The 22847-nt window shown below is 42.6% G+C and overlaps 1 protein-coding gene across 7 annotated transcripts in view; it reads left to right on the top strand.

The window, feature by feature from the left end:
• PAG1 (phosphoprotein membrane anchor with glycosphingolipid microdomains 1) overlaps positions 1 to 22847 on the top strand; it is a 106338-nt gene extending 83491 nt beyond the window's left edge. For all 7 annotated transcript variants that reach the window (XM_031552888.1, XM_031552889.1, XM_010709068.3 and 4 more), the window contains 6 exons: positions 1400 to 1610; positions 4844 to 4895; positions 5407 to 5503; positions 8016 to 8611; positions 13836 to 13895; positions 14891 to 22847. In XM_031552888.1, the coding sequence (XP_031408748.1) occupies positions 1486 to 1610; positions 4844 to 4895; positions 5407 to 5503; positions 8016 to 8611; positions 13836 to 13895; positions 14891 to 15241 (1281 nt within the window). In that variant the 5' untranslated portion in view covers positions 1400 to 1485 and the 3' untranslated portion in view covers positions 15242 to 22847. The remainder of the gene's footprint in view (positions 1 to 1399; positions 1611 to 4843; positions 4896 to 5406; positions 5504 to 8015; positions 8612 to 13835; positions 13896 to 14890) is intronic.

The raw sequence follows: 22847 nt of genomic DNA, 5'->3' as shown, positions 1-22847 counted from the left end.
AGAAGCCAGTTGATATAATCTCATTGGGTTTCAGAAAATTCTGAATTCTGTTTCTTACAGCTTCCTTCTGAGCAAAATGCCCAGCATACAGCTAGACAGAAACATAAAGCAGTGGCTGAACAGCTGGCTGATGGGTTGGGCTCAAAGCATTACAGTAAACGGGATTACATCAGGTTGCTGACCATTCACTGATGGTGTTCCTGACTAAATCTGATTCCTCATCTCTGAAGCTCTTATACCGCTGTAGCCAGTGATGTGACAATGACTCATTGTAAATGTAACCTTGGTTTTTGCTTTAGAAGAGAGATAAGGCAGGGCTATATCAGAATTACATCTGCTATGTGCGTCGTTTCTAGAGTGGTCCTCATTGCTTTTAAAGGTTCATTTTTTCTTTCTCTAACAAAATAACTGCAGAAAGAGATTGCTAAGCATGGCAGCAAAATCCACCATAGGAGCTGGTCCAAAGTAGTCATCTTCACTGAGGTCTGCTGCAGTGGCTATTGGGTGTTGGTTCTCCAAGTAAAACGTGTTCTGCACTTCCACAATATGTGAGATGCCTGCTGCTCCCTGTCCTTTCTATTTTCAACATTGCCATAAGCCAACAATGTGTTACATTAAGAATATGTACAAATGTTTATAACACAGTGTATAATAAAGATTATGTATCATAATGCTGTTAACCCAGAATGTTTATCCAGGGGCTTCTATGCTGTAGCAAAAGTTCTGTTTATCCAAGTTCTTAAAAACCGGTGTCTGTTTTTCTTTTTAGTTGTTATCTTAGATTTGCACTTAGGTGGGGAAAAAGCAAAAAAAAAATTCAGTATTGCTACTTTTCAGACCAGTGGTTAAGAAAACAAGTATTTCACATAGAAATAGGTTAGCAGATTAGAGCTGATCTGCTGTGAGAAAGATTTCTGTGGTATTCTTTTTAAAGCCTTATGTAACTTAGTTGTCATTGTACTTTAAACGCTGAAACCTTTGCAGACAGGAGACAGGGACTGGAAGTAAAGTCCTGCTGCAACTCTATCGTGTTAACTTTGCAGTAGTTGTTTTTTGAAAGCTCACTTTTCAATGAAATTAACAAATACCATTGCGAAGTAGACTACTCTGCCTTGAAGTGGATTTGTAAAGTTTCTTCCTCAAGAACAAGTACAGAGATAGTACAGAGATATTGTGCTACATTTTATTCGTGCTGAGATTGTAGATATGTAACAGGCTGCATTAATATTTTACAAGGTTTGTTCTATGTCGCCATCGGAATTGTAGCTGAAGATAATCTTTGTCTGGCTGCCTTACACTCCGAACTGTTTTTTTCTAAGATCTCCAGCTGAAAATCTCTCCTGCCAGATTTGGAGTTGTCAGATTCATTATCCTCAAAATCTATGTTAACTTTTTGCAGACACGGAAGCTGTGTTCAGCACAGATGCCGGCCTTCTCCAAGAGGTAGCCTCTTCATCCGCAGTGACACCAGCTCCTGCTACTATCATGGGACCAGACAGCGGCTTCCTCAGCAGCGGACGGGTCCACGTCATCCTGTGGGGAAGCTTGGCAGCTGTAACAACACTCTTATTCCTCACCTTCCTCATCTTCCTTTGCTCCAGCTGCAACAGGTATGACTCAGGAGCTTAGGAAGCAGTAACATTTCTCAAGTAATTGCATGGACTGAAATAGCTGCACCGGTAACTAATTAGTGAGAAACACTGAGAACTTAAGTGCAGAAGTACCTAATTATCACATTGTAGTAAGTTAATGCAAAGTAGTCACTTCCATTTTTGGAGAGCTAAGTTAATTCACACTACCCTGCCTTTTCCATGATGTGCCCACAGGTATGTCTGTGGGTTGGCTTCCAATAGTGTTTTACCCTCAGGGTGATTTATCTGGGAGCTCATACCTGACAGTATATTTGTTTTCAGAGCAAACCTGAATTTGAGCAGTTCATACTGTTTTCTGCTGCAGAGGAGCAATTTAAAAATATATTTTCATTGTGAAGGAGTAATGCTGTAGTGCTTGCTAGGTGCTTTCTCATACCCTGGGGAGGCTGACTGTAATGATGTGCTGGGAAGGGGACCAGTGGTAGTACCAGCCCTTCTTTAAGCACCGTCCGTCCTGTTTCTCACTCATAGATACCCTTGACATATCTTGGCCTTCTGCATTCTCCTGAATATCAGCTCACACAACACACAGAAAGATCTATCTAAAAACATTTTTTAAGTTAATACTTAAGCCAAAACTTTGATAGGGTGAGAGATAATGGCCTCACATTTTACCAAAGGAGGTTCGGGTGGGATGTTAGGAAAAATATCTTCTCAGAGGAAGTGGTAATGCACGGAAAGCAGGGAGGTGATGGAGTCACCATCCCTGGAGGCATAACAAGAGATGTATGAATGAACTGAGATACAAGGTTAGCGGGCACGGGGGGGATGAGTTGACTGTTGGACTTGGTGATCTTAGAGGTCTTTCCCAACCTTTATGATTCTGTGATATTTCCATCTATACTGTTTCTTTACACCAACAGTAGCATTAAATGCTTCTTTACACCTAGCTGGAGAAATGTAAGATGTCTCCTGGTGAAATAAAAGCAGAAAGAAAGAAAAAAAAGCAGCTTTTTATGCTGAAATAGTGCAAATGCATCAAAACGTTTTATAAACCAGGAGGCAGAGCTGATGTGAGCAGGCGAAAGGGAAACAGGCTGTATTTCTTGATGTGACCTGGAAGGATAAGCCACACAGCAGAAGTTGTCTTCTGCTCAGATCCAGCAGTCCTCAGAGTTTTGCAGGACAGGAGCAGTACGTTAGCACTAGTCCCTGCTGAGGAAAAGTCAGCAGCCACCGTCAGTCCCTCCGTCCTGCTGGGAGATGCCCTCTTCTCTCCTCTCTCGAACACACAAACATACAGCTCCCTCTTCCTGACTCATCGTTTAGACTTTTGGACTTGCCGGGTTTTTTGAGAGAACAGGTGGTTTCGCAGAGTGATCTGGAAGTAAAAGTTTCCATAACCTGTTATCAGTTGAGAAAATGAGGTGAACTGAACAGAATGGAAAAAGCGTAGGTGAAAAGGAAAGGAAGGTCACTTCTTTGTGTTTCTGCTTTGCTTTGGCTGGTGGGTTCAGTGCTGAGTCTAGCCTCTCTGAAGGGTTGGATCCTACAGGGTCTGTCCTATCTTAGAAGACACCTGCCTGGAGGCTGAATGTACTCTTCAGGAAGCTGTACAACCAAAAATCCTATTCCGGCATAACATATGTCTACAATGTAAGGCTGTTTTACAGGAGAATTCCTCTAATGCTCACACGGCAAAATACAGTTGTGGTCATCACCAGCAGCTGTTTGACACCCTAAAAAGCTGGAGCTGGAAGGTGTAATTTCACTCCAAACCTTGAATCATTGCTAGAAAGATGTTCTTAAAACCAAATCAAACGACTGAGTGTATCCTTGCAGTTACCCAGATTCATTGTCAGAAACTATCTGGAGAAGCTCTTTAATAAATGATTGTGTTGCAGGTCTACACGCAGTATCTTTTACTGCAGGTCATTGTGTAGGGCAGGTTCTTTATGCATAAATGCAATTATGTAAAATTTCTTCCTAGCTTACTTTTTAAAAATGGTTGAGGACATGGAAAACTAAACAAAATCTTCTCATTCTAAAATGTCAGAGTCAGAAAACTTCCAAAGAACTTTAAAAACACTTTAACAATAGTCTGTATGATCTGGGCATGGCTGCAGACTTCCTTGCTCTGTTTTCTCATTTCACAATCAGGTAGAATTTTAACTGTTGCTAATGTGGGAAGTATGGTGCATTACAGACTTAAAAGTATCATAGATTTCATTTCATCAGTATTTTCTCACCTTTTTATTTGCCTTTTCACCTAGGGGAGGGAGCATTATTATTTCAAGCTTGTCATTTATTTACAGTATTTCAAAATAAGAACCTATAAGAAAGAAGGGGACAGACTTTATCAGGGTCTGTTGTGATAGGACAAGGGGAAATGGTTTCAGATGAAAACAGGGAAAATTTAGATTGGATGTAGGGAAGAGGATTTTTAGAGAGAAGATGATGAGGCACTGGAACAGATGGCTGCCCCATCTCTGGATTCAAGGTCAGGCTGGACAGGGCTCTGAGCACCTCATCTAGCTGTAGGTGTCCCTGTTCATTGCAGGGAAGTTGAACCAGAAGACCTTTAGAGGATCTTTCAAACTCCAACAATTCTATAGTTCTATTTCCAAAGTTATAGAAACTGGAAACTCAATCCAGACCTTGAGTACTGCAAAGATCCTGTTGAAGCAGAATTCATCTAAAAGTGAAGTTCAAGGCCTCTGCTACTATGCAATTTGTAGGCTGCTTGAACTGCTCATGCTCTCATGCTTATTAATTGTAGCTGACATCCTGAATAGAAGTAGGATAAATTCTGTGGGTTTCTTCTACTTCTTTAAAAGATAGACATGTTTATCATGACATACATGACATGCAGTTTAGGGAACCTCACAGGTCATCTGTTATCAGAAGACATGTATCATGTATCTCCGAATGTTTCAGATATAATTCAACTGATGATAATAATATTGTGATTACCATCAGTAACTCTTTAGTGTGATCTTACATTAAACAAGAAAAAAGGTTGGTGTGTGTTCACTGAACCTCCTCAGGATATGTTCACCACCACCCTATCTTGCTGATGACCTAATGTTGAAGCCATACCTGTCCCTGTAATCATCCTTAGTTATTCAATTTGTAATAGTGTTGTGAATCAGCAGCTGTGTTCAGCTCCCTGCAGCTGTGTAAAAGCTATTAATGATTGACTTTTGAAGATTAGTATAATATGTAGTAACATGTTGTACTTCTTCGCTAAGGGAAAAGAAGTCCAAACATCAGAATGGAGATCATGAAAATCTGATGAGTGTGGTAAGTATTTGTTTCTGGTAACTTATATCTTCCTTGGGGTTGGTTTGCATCAGGATCCTTGCAAAATACTGCAGGTTGGAAAGCAGATCAGCAGTTTGGAGGCTATTGAGCAAGGGAAATTTAGAAGTTTTGGAGCAGTAAAAGGAGGACAACTTCAGTCAATCTCAATTTTTTTGTTGTCACTCCAGATCTCCTGCTTTCCTTCTGCTCAGGTGGCAGTGCAAGTGTGGTTTACCCATTTGTCAGCCACTGTCTTCTAACTGTTCAAGTGGTGATGATTTCTATTCACAGAGTTTGGAAGGGAGATCACCTTGGGCGTACTTGCACTGGTTTGTTTTAACATCTGTAAACATATAAATAACTCTTGGAGAACAGTGTGCGTGATTTGACCTTCCTGGCAATAAAACATGCAAGTCAGCACTCCTGAGATGAGAACGAAATTCATTATGTATCTGTTCTTGGAAACGAGTGTTCCCGCACGTCGATGCAACCTACCTGCTTTGTGTTGCAGCCTTCCGAGAAGGAGGTGTTCAGCCACTCCATCACCAGCTCTGCCACGGAGCCGCCGCCCAGCAGTGAGCAGAACGGCGCGCTCAGCAACGGCGATGGTGAGCAGCACTGCTCTGGTGGGCGGGATGGCCATGAAGTGCGGTGCCCACGCTTAGAGCTCCCACCTCAGCCGCGCTCCGAAACTTATTGTAATTTGTAATCATGTCTTAGGTTTCCAGCCACCTGCTTTCCTTGGGTGTAGTCCTGTTGTTTGCCTGAATACCCTTTGTTTCCCCTTGGCTCCCTGGGGGATCTGGCACAAAGTCGGCAGCCACAAAGCTACAGGTGCACATAAGCCTGGTCACCAGACACAGCCTGCTGGCTTCCCATCTCAACCAGCTATGGGGCTGGGATGTGACCAGAGGTGCGGCTGGACCTTGGTGCTTTAGAAGTGCTCCTCATGTCTGTGGAAATATTTCAGGTCCTTCTTCAGGGACTACAGCTTTGGGTCATAGACCCGTGCTGTAGGAGGCTGTGATTTGTGTTTTTGTATTTTAGGAAACAAATACAGTTTCTTTTTTTCTTATTCTTTGTTTTGCTGAACACTCAAAAAGATTCACACTCATTGGAAGTCGCATATCACTGGAAAATACTTTGCTCAGCTGTGCCTAAAAATAAATGTGCTCTTGGTTCAGCACTGGTGAGAGCCTATGGCTTGCTGTGGCACCAGGGCTATGTCCCTTACTTGCACCTCCCTGTGAAGCTGGAGGGTAAGCTATTAAATCTTTAACCCCCCGAGACAAATAACCAAAGGAGTTTCTAAACATTGCCATTGCATTTCACTGCAGTTCCCATACACTGGCTTGTTGCTTTGTTTACATCTCCCAGTGACTCTTTGTGCAGAGCAGAGCCCTGTGCAGGGAAGCATTCCTGCCTGCCAGCAGTCACCACACACTCGGCTGTTGGAATCTACCGCTAAGAGGCGTGCCGTCAGCTGTCAGGCAGATTCTGCACTGTTTGATAACATTCAGCTTACAATGTGTATAGCAACCCTTTCACATAACAGGAACCGATTTACTTTATTTTATTATTTATGCTTTATGTATCATTTCTGTTAATATTTCTTTCTTTTCTGTTTCTGTCTTTTGAGAAGGAGAAGCGCTATAAGGGCAGCACCATCAAACACGTTATTTTTTCTTTTGCCCAACCTGCCAGCACTGTGTTGGCGACTGCTTATCTACCCTTATCTGCCAACCCTTCTAGAGAGCACAGATATCCCCAAGGGCCAGATGGGAAAAACATGCTGCAGTTTCTCCAGGCTGGTTCCTGCTGTTCTTCAGGAAGCCTGCAGGGAACATGGGGAGTGAACTGGACACCTTGCATGCGTCTTACTCCTCCCCAGGTCTGCACAGGAGGCAGACGAATGGAGAAGGATGTTTTCCTTTTCTTCTCACATTTCCCATTCCTATAGCAATTACTCACACCTTAAGTTTTTTCCCGGGTTCTGTTGTCAGATTACGGCTCCCAGGGGAGTTGGCTCTGTGAGTCTGCATGCCCAGAGCACAAAATAAAGAAACATACTCATCAACCACCAAATCAATGGCACTGATTGCTTTGGTAATATAATGGACACAATTGGTGTCATAATGTCAAACACTCTAAAGAAAATGGAAGAATGGGTAGATTTTTCCAAGAGAATGACATAGGAACTGTACTGTAAAGCTATTCAGAAACGATCTTTGAAATAAATACTGTCGCATAAAGTAACATACCCTGTATTATTTGAAATGTGCTCATATGTGCATGTGTATGTATACATCTGCGAACACAGGCAAATGTCTTATGTGAGCATCGTAAGATGAGAAGTCCCATAAATTTCAGTCCTCAGTGCCCTATTTGTGACAGAGACATGTGGCCCACTTCTGTGACTTAAACACATTCTACCAACACGACTTTGTGAAGTCTAATCTTCTCTTTTGTGCGTATGGCTGGCTCATTAGTAGGTTGTCAGCCTACGTTCTGTGCTACAAGACTAGGAGAAGTTTGGCACAGCCTTCCAATAACTTGCTCTCGATGTTGTGAGCTGTGAGGCTGACTTCAGCAAGGTTGAGTGAGGTGTGGATCAGATGAGAATTTGGCCAGCGTGTTAAACAAGGTGAGGCTGGGTAGGGAGAAGGCAGCAAAAAAGTGTTTTTTGACTGCAAAATAAGGAAGTGGAAAAAGGAAAATCTCTTCAAGATATTTTAAATGCAATTGGTTTGAGGCCTCCTGCCAGTGTTCCCCTTTGGAGATGACTCAGCAGTCTAAGCATTCAACAGAACCAAGTACGAGCCAGCTAAACATATCTGTGCCAACCCACCCATTCTTATTGTGAACGCTGCTGTGTAAGTGATGCAAGGGTGCACAAAGCATTTAAGGTGCTGTCAGAATAATGTTTTAATAGTGGAGTGCAGAAATCTCCATAAACTAAAACTTCTGGTAAACTGAAAACATGACGACTTTTTCAGGCATTACCATCATTTATCCTTTTTAATGAGAGATAAAACTGAAGTAATGTAGAGAGTACCAAACCACATTTGCCTTTCTTAGTCATGCGGTTGTTTTAAATACTTCTTTAATCATTTTCTGTAGTGCTCTCAGAGGACAGTACAACTGCCTGTATCCAGCCTTATGAAGAAGTACAAACATCTATTTCTGATCTGCTAGAACAGGATAGTCTTGGGAAATCCTTAAAATGTCACCAGAGCCGGGAACTACCCAGTATTCCCCCTAACAATACCATGGAGACCATCATCTCAGCTAGAAATGCCGAAAATGATCAAGGTCTTGGAATGGAAGGGCCTTATGAAGTCTTGAAAGACAGCTCCTCTCAAGAGAACATAGTTGAAGACTGCTTGTATGAAACTGTGAAGGAAATCAAAGATGTTGGAGCAGCAGCCAACATGGAAAGAAGCTGCAACAGAAAGTCAGCGGCTTCAATGATGGTTACTGAAGATCAGGATCAGATTCCTGAGTGCAGAATTGAATCAGCAGAGTATGCATCTGTTGACCGAAATAAAAAAAGTCGCCAAAGTGCTAATTCAGAAAGCCCTCTGGACAACACACCAGATATAGAGGATGAGCTTCCTCCTCCAGTACCCATGAAACTTCTTGATGAAAATGAGAATGTGCAAGAGAACGAAGTGGATGAAGGAGAAGGGACAGAAGGAGCAAGTAAACCAGAGAAGGTAAATACTACTTGACCATGTCCAACTGCTAACAATAGCTAGAGAACTTACAGGGCTGAGGACTTTTTTTAAAATAGCAAAAAATGCCAAGAAATAAAAAAACACTTAATGTTAGGCAAGACTAAAATAGGAAAATGGGAAAAATGCACAGCACAGCTTCTGTATTAAAGGCATGTGTTTGTTTTATAGGAACCTATAAGCAGAACTCTTGAGTATGCTTTTCATAAAGCTTTTCCCAAATATTACATGGAAATGACATAGAAATATTTAATGGTGTTATATTTCTGGGTACTATTACAGTAGGTATCTGGTGCCTTTGTTAACAGCTATATGTTGTTCAGACTCTCAGTCTTGTTTTGTGCTGATTTTTTGTTTTTTTTTTTCTAGTAGAAGCTAAATCTGCAAAAAAGGGATTGAGACATTTTTAGTAGATGCTGTAGCTTTAGATGTGCCTCTTGTGTTGGGCCACATCAGCCTCGCTGTGTAACTGCTGTGCCACTCAGTGCCACTCATCTGGTCTCCCTCTGTATGAAATGATAGGGACAGCAAAAGAGAGGAAAAGAGACTGCAGTAGTAGACCTTTAAAACGTAAAATCTGCTTTTGGTCTTGTAGCTGCTATTCAGCAATTCCTATGTACAAAAGATCACAGAAGAGAAGTGCTAAATTAAATATCTCCATTAAGCCAACCACAAAAGCTGCAGTAACTCTCTAAACCCGTAGATTTTGTATTGTCAAGTTCTGTTTGTCACACATAACAATTCTTACCTCAGCCGAACATTATGTTCTCTCAGAGCTCATTCTTGCTCCCGGCCTTAATGGCAGACCCCTTGAAAAACAGTGATGATTTTTTCAGTGATCTTACCCATTTTCCTTTTTCACTAGAATCAGTTCTAAGAATCCTTTCAAATAATCACACAGTTGTCTCGAATTGTTGAGTTTGCATTTTTCAGGACTGGTTTAGAAATTTTGTAACTCTGAAAAAAAAAAAGTTATTTTAGCAGGTTAATATAGTTCTGGATTCTGATATTGATGAGCCTTTCCAAAAATTCTTGAAATTTGATGTGATATTTAAATGTAAACATTTATCTGAAAAATGATAGGAGAGCTGAGGTGTTATTACTTGCTTCTCGTTGTCCATGTGGTTGACATACTTCAGTAATCCAGGCAGAGGGCAGAAAAATACGTGTTTAATACATGTTAGAATCCCCCCTCCCTGGAAGCATTCAAGGCGAGGCTCGATGGGTCTTTGAGCAGCTTGGTGTTGAGGGAGGTGTCCCTGCCTATAGCAGGGGGTTGGAACTACATGGTCTTAAAGGTCCCTTCCAACCCAAACCATTCTGACTCTATGATTCTGTGTTTAACCGTATAATGTATAGAACCCCAGAGAGCCAGTGTGAATACAGAGAAGACTTAAGATCTGGACATTGTTCATTCAGGCTCTTCAGTGCACATTCTTACAAATAACAAGCTCATTAAGGAGTAAATTAATATAGTGTGTTGCTCATAATCCACCAACACTCCCCTCTGCCGACTTCAGGTCGTATGCAATTTCTAATTAATTTTTTAGAGAAACAGCTCTCAGAACCAGTGACATTTTCCTTTCTAAGTGTGAAAAGTTTCCAGAAAATCATTGTATTTCCCCATCAATGATACAAAAGAGGCATGTTTGCTGCCCGGGAGCTCCCAGCACACCGTGTATACAATGTCAGTGTCTGCAATGACTGGGAATTGATTAAAATGGTTCAGGTTTTGAAGGATTAATCAAGAGATGGCACATACTGTTCCCTAAGTGCCAGAAAAAAGGTGTTTGTCTAATTAAAATTTATTCAGAGCTAATGTCATCCTGAGTTAAGCCTTGGCAGCATCAGCTCATTGGTGAGCCCTCTGCTAGATGCATGCATTATGCATTGAGGCGTGTGCCTGTCCTGTCCTTGAGAGCTACAGCTGCAGCAGAGTTGGAAATGGTAATTGATTGAATATATAAATGTCATTATTGTTGGCATTGTATGTGGAGGTGGGTGCAGGAGTGTTTTTCTGTTGTGGTGATAATTTTTCCCTCACTTCTGCTTCTTGAAGCGATGCACTGCAATGCTTGTGTTTTCTGATGTGGCAACCAGGAACAAGATGTTTATGGGAATAATCTTTATGTTTGTAATTACTTTAGTTAGGTGGACTTCACAGCTCTGTCTTCTCTATGGTTGGACTGCAGCACAGGTGTCCAACCTTTTGGTTTGCCTGGTCTGCATTGAATAAAGAGGAGTTGCATTGGGCCACATATACAAACACTGCTCCAAAAGTAATGCCTCCTGTTTATTTCCATGAAAACTACAACAGCTATAAAGAGCAGAATAACACTGTTTGATAGAGCAGATTGTTATCTACAAAATCATTTTTCCATACAGTCAGCACCATTAGCTATCCATTTTCGCCAGTGATGAACAAGAGCCTGCATGCTGTGCTTGTGAAAATCAGCAGAGGTGATCCTCTGTCACCACTGCTGAAACCACACACTTCCTCACTGTGCTCACATCCGCAGTTTGGTCTGTACAAACATCAGTGAATGTCAGTGAGTGCAATTTTTTCCACATGGAGGTATTCAGTGCCACACTTTTGTTTAATCCATACTTCCATGCCAGATGCCATTGTGTCAGACTGCCCCTCTGCTGCCATCTGTTGCATGGCAACAGCATGCAATGGAATATTGGTGGGAAGTTTCATCATCTACTGCCACACCACCAGCATCCACCTCTGACATTGTGGACCAACAGGATAACATAGGAGGCATTATTTTTGCACCATCCTGGGGCACGCCTGGCCTAGATGATCTTAGTGGTCTTTTACAACCTTAATGATTTCATGATTCGATGATTCTTGCTTCTTGCTTTGGAAGAGAGCTCAGTGTGCCAAACCAGAGACCACTCCAGCATGATGTTCATGATCTGCATGAAGAGGAGCCCCATGCAAACAGCGGTCCATGGAGCTTTTTCGTTTTCCAGGAGGTGTGCCCCTGCTTGTGCTAAATGATCCAGCCCTGCTGGGGCCCGAAGGAGCGCAGTCCTTGCTCAGGGCTCTCCTGTGTGGCATTGCCAGGCAGTGGTTGCAGGAAGACAGATCGCTGCCAGGGCTGGGTGAGGAACAGATGACAATTCATTCTGTGAGTTGGTTGTTGGCTGTGACACAGACAATACCATTGGAAGGTTTTGGAGAAGAAAGGCAAATTTAGTAGCACAGTGCCTCTCACAGGCCTTTGCAAACTGGAAAAACTTGGGTGTAGTTCTTCTATTAAAACTGGAGGGACAGAATACTTTTTCTAAAGTTTTTTTAATCAGAAAAGGCAGCACAGATCTCCTTTTTCTCCCAAGTCTCTTCAGAGTGAGCAAACACAGGAAGAGTGGTAGAAGTGCTCTGTGTGTGCATTTGGCTGTTGCCCGTCTGATTTCAGAGCAGCACAGCATGAGGATGGGCAAAGCATCTCTTGCTAATGCACCACAGGAGAATGGTGTCCTTGTTCTGGTGCCTCAGTCAGGAACATAGCCAAGCCAACGAGCACAAAATGCACTGCTGTCGAGGAACTAAAGGAAAGGGGATAGAAAACAAGGACGTGTTCTGTTTGCATTGAGGTTTCAAATGTGATTTATAATATTGCTAGGTACAAACTGTTCAGGAGCGATTTTTTTTTTTCAGTTCCCAACATGATGATATCCTTCAAGACCAGTGTCATGGGTTCTGTGCTCAGAGGAAAGAATGCTACTTAGTATGAAAACAAGTGCAGGGCTGTCAGCACGTGGGGCTATTTCTCAGGACTGGAGTGGGAAACTGCAGAAGTGCCCACGGATGCTCTAATAAAAAAATGACTTCACTGCAGAATTTTGCTCACACACATTTGTTTTAGCGGATAACAGTGATAATATTCAGCTACTGCTCTGGATAGAAAACATCCTACAAGTAAGAAAGAATAAGCCAAGCTGCTGCAGTATAGCAGATCCAGTAAGGGGCTATGCCAAAATGAATTTGAACTTTATATTTTATTTTTCGTTTTATCAGTGAGTAAACAAAGCCCAGGTTGAGGAGCAGGTTCACCAGCCAGCAGGTCAGCAGCCAGGAACCCCAGGGTTGACTTCAAGGTCTTCATCAGACCCATCTCTGGGGTTTGAAGCTAGGAATTTATTAAAAGTAAAAGCACCAAGAAAGGTGGAAGTAGGAAGGAATTTGCTGTAAGGAACCTGTAGGGAAAAAGGTTTTGTGTAACTCGTATGTTCCTGGAAGCAATATTTCAGTGACCATGCTAAAATGGTGGAGCTCTGTTTCTCAGTCTTGGTCTGCACTGGAAGGCATCTGATATTCAAGGCAGAGAATGTGCATAAAACTCCAAAACGTGGCCTGTTGCAAATAGTGCTGAAGGCTCCCTCCCAGCCACCATGAGCCGGAGGTCCACCAGATCTTTGTGCTGTGGTGGGGAGGAATCCCACATCTGCTGGAAGGTGGTCAGGGTAGAGGTTCTCAGACATTTTTTGTAGTTGTCAGATGATTTTTCCAGTGTTTCATGTTTCTTTGTTTCTTTCTTCCTTTTTTTTCCCCTGTGCATTCCACTTTGGATTCTTGAAGTTACACGAAGCCTCTATTCTTAGGTCACTTTGGCACATGAGCTGGACCAGGCAGACCTCAGAGAATGTAGCTTCCCCTTTCAAGCCGAGTTGAAGCAGGTTGTGTCCACATGTGTGGCTCTGAGGCCGGGGGCACCTCTGAGCAGCAGGTGCATGGCGTGGTGGAGGGATTAACTAGCTTGCAGTGCTTCCAGAGCCACTGAAGGAAGGGCATTTCCCACGAGGAAGGCACCAGATCATGTAGTCCTTTTGTATTCTAGGAACGTACCTGAAGATGTACCGTAGCTCACTTTTAATTGCTCAAAAACCTTTGCAGACTCTTTCTTGCTTCATTGGAAGTCTGAAGGCAGGGATACAGCACAGCAGAGTTTGTTTTAAGCATTACATTGTATTTGCCCTTTTCAGGTCAGCGTAAGAGCAGATATATTAAAAAGCTCTACTAACCTCAGGGCTGTTATCTCCAGAGATGTACGCTGGAAATTAGCTCCGTGAAATGGAACTAGTGAGCAAATGACCATAAAATACAATGTATTGATTGTAGTGCGAGGGTTTTATTGTAGGTATCACACTGTTGACTGGTAATGAGCCTTTTTTTCTTTCTTTCTCCCTTTTTTTACAGAGGCTTAGTTCGATGTCTTATAAGTCTCGAGAGGAAGATCCATCTCTTACAGAAGACGAAGTAGGTTTCTTGTATAAAATTCAATAATGAGCTAGAGACCTTTTTCAGGCAGAAATTAGCATAAGCTCTGCATGATTAAGCAGAATCTGTGGTGAAAATTGTCTAAAGAGAAAATGAAAGCCTAAGTTTTTCTGTATAGAATTCGCACTGCCACATTCCTGAAATCAGAAGCATTATAGCATATGGCTTTATCAGGCCAACAGGTTGAAAAAAACAATCAGAAAATAATAGGAGTCCCAACCAGCTGATGGTTAGGGCAGCTCTTGGTTTGGATTCTGAGTTTGAAACGTGCCCCACCTTTCTCTTGCAAAATGTTTGGGGCTCTGAAGCACATACATTGTTATTTTAAGTGTTTATTGGTCAAATAAATTGAGGAGATTGAAACCAAGATGAAAACATGAAACAAAAATCAGATTGCATGTAATCATATCCAGTGCTCCCTTACAGTTTGCAAGTGTGTTCTCTGGACATAAAGCAAACACAGCCCTGGCAGTGAGCTGGGTGAGCTGTGCTTGTTGCTGGGGAGGCACTCCCAGACAGGGATGAGCACACTGCTCTTTCTGGGTTCATGCCATTCAGTGCTGAAAAGGGGATGAAATACGAATGAGCAAAAAAATACTGTTTTGAGTCAGCTAGCTGCTACTATTAAAATAAAAGAGGCAAAATCGGAGAGCATCCTTCTGCATTCCAGCAGCTAAAGCTGATCACCCATCTGATGCTGTCTCCTCATTTAGTCCGAGTTGGTTCCAGGACCATAGTAGGGCTTTCAGGAGCTCACAAAGCCAGTCCTTTTTGTCTTGGATCCGATTTGCCTTCATTTCTGGAAGGAAAGAATCGCTGCATAAATGCATGCTAGACAAGCAGTTTTGTAAGAAAGGATATGTTTCTATTGGCAGGTCTAGTAAGTAGTCATCATCCCGGTGGTGGGAGGGGTCAGACTGACACACAAGTTTTACAACATGTGTAAGTACTCAGCGGGCATGTCCTTTTCCCAGATCTCAGCCATGTACTCTTCGGTGAGCAAGCCAGGACAGGCCATCAGGGCAATGGATTCTCCTTACACCTGTATTCAAGAAATCACATCTCAGAGGTCCCCGTCTGTTTGCAGCGGCCTCTATGCGAGCGTGAAGGACTTTGAGAACACCCTCAGTGCTACCACTGTGCCTCAGTCGGCGGGCAGGCCCAACGGGGAGCTGGAGCCCGACTACGAAGCTATCCAGGCAGTGAGCCAAGACGAAGACAGGACCTTGTCTGTGCCTCACACAAACCACATTGCTCCGTCGGGAGAGAATGACTATGAGAGCATAGGGGACTTGCAGCACCACAGGGATGTCACCAGACTTTAACTACTCCGGCATCTGGGTTTCAGCCTTTGTGTTGTCTGCTGGTGTTTCAAAGGAGCATGCGAAACAAGGAGAGGGAAGCGCTTCTCATTTTGAGGAGCAAAAGCTAGGTGCAGAAGAGAAGGTGTGAAGAAGCCATGTACGTTTCAAGCCAGCGAGTGGTACCTATGGGTGATTCTGGGTGGTGGACAGAAGCTTACAGGAAGGTTAATTTTTATTGTTGGCTTTTTATTGTTAGTTCCTACACGGACAGAATTCAGGAAGGGGCGCTGTGTTTGTCATCCTGATAGGGTTACGTACCAAAAAGACTGCCTTTACGCAAAGCTAGCTTTTCATTATAGAGGATTATTTTGTGTCAGTTGCTTCAATGTGTTTTTCAAGAATCATTTTTCATCCACGTTCAGGAATCCACTAAGCAACTTGCAGACCGCCATGCCTCAGTCAGGCGGACTCTGAGGGCTGGGAAAGGTGTGTCAGCATCTCCTGGGGAGCTCTAATTCAGCCTGATAGGACCGTGAGGGTTGAGGTGGGGTCAGAATTCCCATTCCATTGTCATTGCAACTAAAGTGTAAGCAACAGTTACTTTACATCACAAGGGACATAATGCAAATGTACTTGAATTAATTCCATAGATTTTTTCCCCTACCTCCTTCCACCCTCCTCCCTCCCTCCCTCCCTCCCTCCCTCCCTCCCTTCTTTTTTTCACATCAGGGGCTGTAGAATGTGTACTTGCAGTATTTGAGATGCGTACTGGTATTTTTAGGATTTTCCATTTAATTATTTGTGAAATACTGTTTTAAAATGGTAAACAGCACCCTTAACATTCTCGCTCTATCCCCCCAACATGCAAACATGTACCTGCACAAACACATGCAAGACATCGGTCATGTTGCAGAAGGTTGTACAGATGAATATTACCATAATGTTTAGTCTCACCTTAATAGTGTTGACTCATCTTTTGAAGAATTTTGCCCTTTTTTGAAAGACTTAAAGTATTTTAATATGTTTGACTAGTGCATTATATAGGAAAATTTCTGTACTGTGTTGAGTGGATGATGTTTTTCATTTTTACAGCACATTTTCATCTTCAAAGCTTTTGTAGGTTAACTTACTGCTTTATATAATGAGAGGAATCCTATTCTTTCTTTGGGTTTTATTTGTTTTTGGCTTATATCTTTTTCCTATTTTAGAAGTATGTAAAAGAACAAATCTTTTTTTTTTTTACGTCTTCTTAAGCAGGGTTGTGGAGAACGCCTTGCTATTTTTAAGCTCAAAATAGTGGAGTCTGTATAAAAGAACACTGACAGAAGGCCAAAAAGAAGGCAGGAGAGTGTATTTTGTGTGGGTTAGCCACAGGTCATCCTTGTTCCTCAGCTAGAAGGAGCAGGTGAGTCAGAACTGGTGGGACCAAGAACTTCTTGGGGTTCTGAAAGCAGTTGGAAAGCCACAGCCTTTCCAGAGATACGAAGTTTCTCTGTAACTGTTGAAAACAAAGTACAGAGATGAAATAAGCAGGTACTGGACTGATACTCTTGTTTTCTTCAAGAATAGTACAATGAACGGTACAGTAGTACAAGAATAGCCCAACAGTAGAGAATGTACATTATATTATATGCATCTGTACACAGTTTTGTGTACATTTTTGTGTGTCCCTGTGTATACTCACATACACAGGTGCCTTGTAAACAGGCATAAACTGCGGTCTAGACTGGGTAGCCTTCACATAACGTTCACATAGGTACTATTGGCATGTGCTTGAAGGGTAATTTGTTTTAATGCAAGGTAAACAGTACTTAAACAGGGATTGTCTCATTCTGTATCAGCCTAGCATGGTTTAGCATGGGTTCAGTTGGTACTGAGGTTTGATGCATGAGATTGAGTCCTTCTCAGACCACTGGCCAGTGCGCAGTGCTTGGTACTATAAAGGGCAAACACAGCTCTGGTACACACGCTTCTTAGAAGTAAGCTTATAACTGGATGAGATGCAGTGGTTTATGGACACTGACTGTAATGAGCATGGCTTTGAGGAGCAGTGCAGTTGGATGCCCACAGAGGAACACAGACATCATGGAGCCCAACCTCACACACAGTGAGGTGACACACCTGGGCCAGGCTCTTCTTTGGAGTGAGGTCATGCAGTCCAGTCTGCATCTGCCTTGTTCTTGGTTGTGCTGCCGTGCTTCCACAGCTGCAGCCTTTGCTTTCACCTCACTGCAGTGCTTTTTAAAGCTGACTTTGGTCTTCCTTTCCTGTCAATGTTCCCTTGAATGTGAATTTGTGAAGTTCACCTTTGACTGTTCTGTCCTTCTGCTTCACATTGTTTAAGGCCAAAGAGAAAATGCTCGCATTTCAGAAGATCTGTGCCAAGTTTGGAGACTCTTTGGAGACTTAGCTCCATGTTTGCTCTTTGCTCCGTGCTCTCTGTTCTCCTCAGACACCTACAGCATAGTGGGAGCCATACCCCACTCTGTGGTTCCCACATACATCTCAGGATGCAGTTATCCTTTGAGGACTATCGTACTTGTGATGTGGATGACTGCTTTTGGAGAAACAGTAGCAACATGAGGTTTGTCAGGTTCACAGATGCAATTTCATGAGCAGTTTAAAGATCAAAAAATAATAGCAATTAACAGTAGCAAAGAAAAACTTGGAGGTCCTGCTTGCAGAATTTTAAGCTGCAAAAGAGAAAATAAAGCATCACCCTCAAAGTAAGCCTCACCAATATCAGCGAGTCCAAGGAAGAAGGGCCTGCCTGCTCATATTCATTGTCTTTCAGAGCAGAACCAGGAGTGCTGGATGGGAAGAAGGGCAGTGAGGCTCAGCCCATTCTTTCCTTTCTTTCCCCTGTTGGGAAATGCTTTGTCTGCTTCCCCACTCAGCCTCCAACTTTTGGCAGGTGACATGATAATACAACCACTGTTCCTTACAGCATTCAGTCCCAGCTGCCATCCCTGATCTGTTTGTGATCAGGATTCAGGTGCTGGCCAGGCCAGTTTCCTCTGAACTCCCCGCAGGAGGACTTGCTTACAGCCCCACAGACCCTCAGCCTGCTCAGGCTCAGACTCTGGGCTGCTGCATGCACGGCTGCCCTCACCCCCAGACCCAATGAGCCACGACGGAAATTATCTCCTGAACAAGGGCAGGTAAGGAGTTACATCCCTGCAATCTCCATTATGTAGTCTAATGCTAAAGAAGAATTATTTTAGAATTTAGTTCAAGGTTCTGAAATGAATAGTTATATCACTTGACAAAAAAAAACTTAGTTTTCGTTTCCTCTCTCCAGAACTAAGATCTGCTCTTTGGCTGCTATTGCCATGCTTCTTTTTCACTAGTATACTGGATAGAAAGATTTTTCTAGCAGCAATCTTCAAATACGTGAATTTTACTGGAAAGTAAGGGGAGTTTCTTCTACTTATCTCTTCATTGCCATTTGTTTCACTTTCATCATATTCCCAAATAAAAAGTCAACATGCTGAATGAAGTATTTGTTACGTGATGATCTTTTCTGGGACAACTTCACAAGTGATTTCTTTACCTCCATTTGTTAGCATCATTTCAAGAAACTCAACTTTTCTGTAGTAAAGCCAAGTAAAGCTGCAATGTCAGTGTACTTACTCTACTGAAAAGATCACTTGATTCCCTTCTGGGGACAGGTAGTAATAAGACATGCAGTTTGGATGAGCTTTCCTGAACCTGTCTCCTGTGGGACTTCCAGCCACACGCTGGAGCCAGCAGTCCCTTTCTACAATGATGAGTTCAGAATCGCTTTCTCAGTCACAGTGAAATATTTGTTTAAGGATTCCTGTGCACGGGCACGAACGTAATTGCAGCAGTTAGATCAGCTATAGTGCCTTTTTTACCAAGTACTTCCATACTCTTTTTTCCACACTGTGTCTGACACAAAACCAAAAAGAGTGTTTCCTCCATTTTTTTTGTGGGGGAAACAGCTTTGGAAACAGTTGGAAACGGCTTTACAGTCACATCAAATGCACTGGACCTCAGTTAGCCTCAGTTTAGCAATAGCCTCTCACAAACTTCCTCTAGAAAGCCCAGCAATGTAGCTACGATAATTAACCTTGCAATAAGCATGATCAATCTTCTTTTGAAGAACAGATGTTGTTCAACAGTAAGTATTCAGGGAGATGTGGTCTGTGTCCATATCAACTGTGAACAATTGGCAGCTTCAGTCCTTGTACTGGCATCAATTACAGGCTTGCTGGTATGCAGCAGGCCTTGCAGGGTGGGGGAATTGCAGAGAGGAATGGGTGCTGGGGCTCAGGTCCATCAGTCACACAAAGCTGGGCCATCCCACAAAGCGGGATGTTCCTTAGGCCCTCGTGTACTGTGCCTCCAGGGAACCCATCTTGCCAGGATTCCTCTGGGCTCTGTACTTCTCCATGGCTCCCTGAACAGCTCCTCTCGCTTGTCTTGATCAAAATTCTGTATACACGGTGCTCTCTGTTCAACCTTTCAATGGTGCTTTTATACAATGCTGGATAAATAGGTTCAATGTGCTTTCTGAAAGCTGACATGTAAAGCTGTAGCACAGAGTGTTCTCTCTAGCATTTTCTACTTCACAGAATTTAGTGTTAACTGTGTTGCTCTGCAAATGGCTGTCAGTGCTTCCCTGTTTCTTGCTCACCTTGCGCAGAACTGTCACGCCTAGCAAGCCCAGGTTGGGTGGTGGAGTTCAAAAGCAGCCACTCAGGTGGAGTACCTTGGCCTGAGAGCAGTTAGGTATGTGGCAGTGTGCAGTGTGAGGCTGGAAACAGCACGGATCCCAGCTGAAGGGCTTTATTCTCTCAGCGTGTACATAAATTTGTTTGCACAATAACTATAAGAATTCTATTTCAGCAACAAACAATTTAATTTGGACCAAATGCCAAACAGGGATTTCTGCTCTTTGGTACTTAATAGCAGTTATTTCAGAACAGTGTTATTTATTCAGGTTGGGACATGCCTTAGTAAGGCTGCTGTATGCTTCACGAGTAACTTGGTGTGTGTGTAGTCTGTGGAGAATTAGAATGGTGAAAGGTATTCAATCTGATGGCTGCTTCTGGGGTGACATGCTGAAGACTTCCAAAAGCAAATCTCTTCCTGGGAGCAGGGTGCATAATTGCTATTAATGTCTTTATACGCTTGTGCTGAAGTTGATTTGCAGCATATCTTCTGAGATGGTCCAGGCTAAAGACACTGCCAGAACTTATCTCAGCCTCAAAAATAAAAACAAATAAACAAGCAAACAACAGAAAAGTATTTTTCCATCCCTTGCTACTCAGCCAGATATCAACTTGTTGAGGATTACGCTGAGAACAAGTGCTGTAGGTGGAGCATCATAGAGATGAAAGCAGTGGGTTGCTTTTCTTCAAGGAGAGAAAACCCCATTTGGTTGAGTGAATATGAAAGATCCCATGCTCAGCATTCATATACCCTCAACAAAAAGTATTAAATTAATTGCCTGCTTCCCATCAATTGCATTAGGATATCTTGTACCTCCCTACACTGCTCTTCCATATGGACGACAGATGGATGAAAGCTTTTTTCTGATGCAGAGTTCTTGTAGTTGACTTGATTAAGCTTACTGTATGTGTAAGCCATAGATCAGCAACAGAGAGTCTTCACAACGTAGATATATTTCACCTAACTCTATATGATTAGTTGTTGTAGGCAGAATCACTACAACATCTTCAGGGTCTACGCTTGCTTTGACCTGCTCATATATCTAGCTTGAGCATTACATTTTGCTTAGCAAATGTATGGATTATCATTGTATTATGTATCCATTAGCTTGCCTGATGTATGGATGACATAAATCTTACCATTCTGATTTGCCAAGGTTTGGTTTCTGGAAGTCTTCAGTTTCAAACTGGCCAGAAGGACAGTCACATAATGGGGCTTTGGTCAACCTATTTTAATGGATGGTGTTCCTGCCCATGGCAGGGGCTTGGAATGAGGTGGTCTTTAAGGGCCCTTCCAAACCAAACCATTCTGTCATTCTATGATAGCAAAGTGCTGAAAAATAAAGATATTTGTGTAAAGATAAACATGCTCACTGTTAACTGCATAGCAGTTTGTCAACTATATGTGCTACTCCTTCGCTGCACGCATTTCTAAATATCAGCTTTCATTTGTGATGTTTGTTCATTGTTATAAAAACAGTCTGATAGATTTTCATCATCTAATTTTATCTAGAATATGTTATACAAAATATAAAATGAGATCTTTGTTCAGTCTAAAAGGCAGCTGTGTAATTTCTTACAGTTTATGACAATGAATCAACATGCTTAATGTATTTACAAAGCACATAAGTAAGATGTGACTTTAAAATGCTTTGTTTTGGATTTCAGAATGCTTCCCTTTCACTTCATGATAATGTTACCAACTTTGTAATTTTAACCTCGTAACACTGGAGAGGGGTTTTAAAACCTTACAAATTTGTTACTTTAAAAAAGAAAAAAAGCACTGGTGTTTAGCCTTCCGAATGTGTACGAAGAGATGCTCTTATTTTAACTCTCAGCATAGTTTGGATTTTATTTACATAACTGCTCCTCCCTGCCATGCTTAGCTGTCTCTGTCAGTTTTCTCTTTTGTCCTTGATGAAATACGGTACCTGGCCACTGTCCAGTGGGCACAGAGGCTGCGTCGCTTCACAGTGCTGCGTGGGATCTTCCTGATGTGCTGCTGGGATGTAGAAGCCTGGACTCGCGCTGTGAAGTCACGCATTTTGGGGCAACCACATCCTGTTTTGCAGACTTCTGTGGAGGTCTTCACTTTCTTTCAAGTTCAGCCGAAGTTCTGCAGCTTGCAAGCACTCAGCTGACGTGTAAAGATGTACAGTAAGAGGTGAATTACCGCAGCGTTTAAATGCATTAGTAAAAAACACCTATGAGCACAATAACCTCCTTTCTCACCTGTGTGAGGACAATATAACTGGGTCTTTACCTACTGGAGAATGGCCACAGAACAAAGCTCCTCTGGATAACCTACCAGCAGGCAGTTCCATGCAGCTATTTCTGACTGTGAATGAGCATCTGGATCACCCCTGTGGCTCCCCATGCACCACCTTCATGCTTTCCAGTAGGCTTGTGGTGATGACACCTGAGGAGTGATGACAGCTCTGTTGTGATGACAAGGAGGAATGGTCCTTGCCTTCACAGGCCTGAGCCTTGAAGCTGAACGTGTGCTCAGAGTGAGCCTGCAAACCCAGGGAAGAGCATTTAGTGGCAGGGCAGGGCAGGTATATCCTACTGTAGCAGTTTGGAAGAAAGAGGTCAAAGGAAAAATAGCTGAGCGTCATTTGTGCTGCATCCATCTTGCAGACAACCTATTCATAAAGATAGAAGAGATTGCAGTGAAGTTGCCAAGAATCACGTAAGGGATGGGTGGAACTGCTCTCTCAGTATTCCCACAACTCAGAGGTAGCGTCAGGTCCTCTGTGCCCCTGATCTTTTATCAAGCCTGCAGGCAGCATAAATGAAACGAAAATAAACTGTATATGCATGTGCTTTTGTCCCATGATAATCCCCAAATGGGCAAATGTAGGTGCACTCATCTAAGTACCATCAACCATGTGCAGATTTGGACTTCCACAGATGCTTTTTTAGCCAAA

The sequence above is a fragment of the Meleagris gallopavo genome, chromosome 3, assembly GCF_000146605.3.
Source record: "Meleagris gallopavo isolate NT-WF06-2002-E0010 breed Aviagen turkey brand Nicholas breeding stock chromosome 3, Turkey_5.1, whole genome shotgun sequence".
Lineage (NCBI taxonomy): Eukaryota > Metazoa > Chordata > Aves > Galliformes > Phasianidae > Meleagris > Meleagris gallopavo.
The sequence above is the reverse complement of the archived record's forward strand: the minus strand, read 5'-3'. Positions and strand labels throughout refer to the sequence as shown.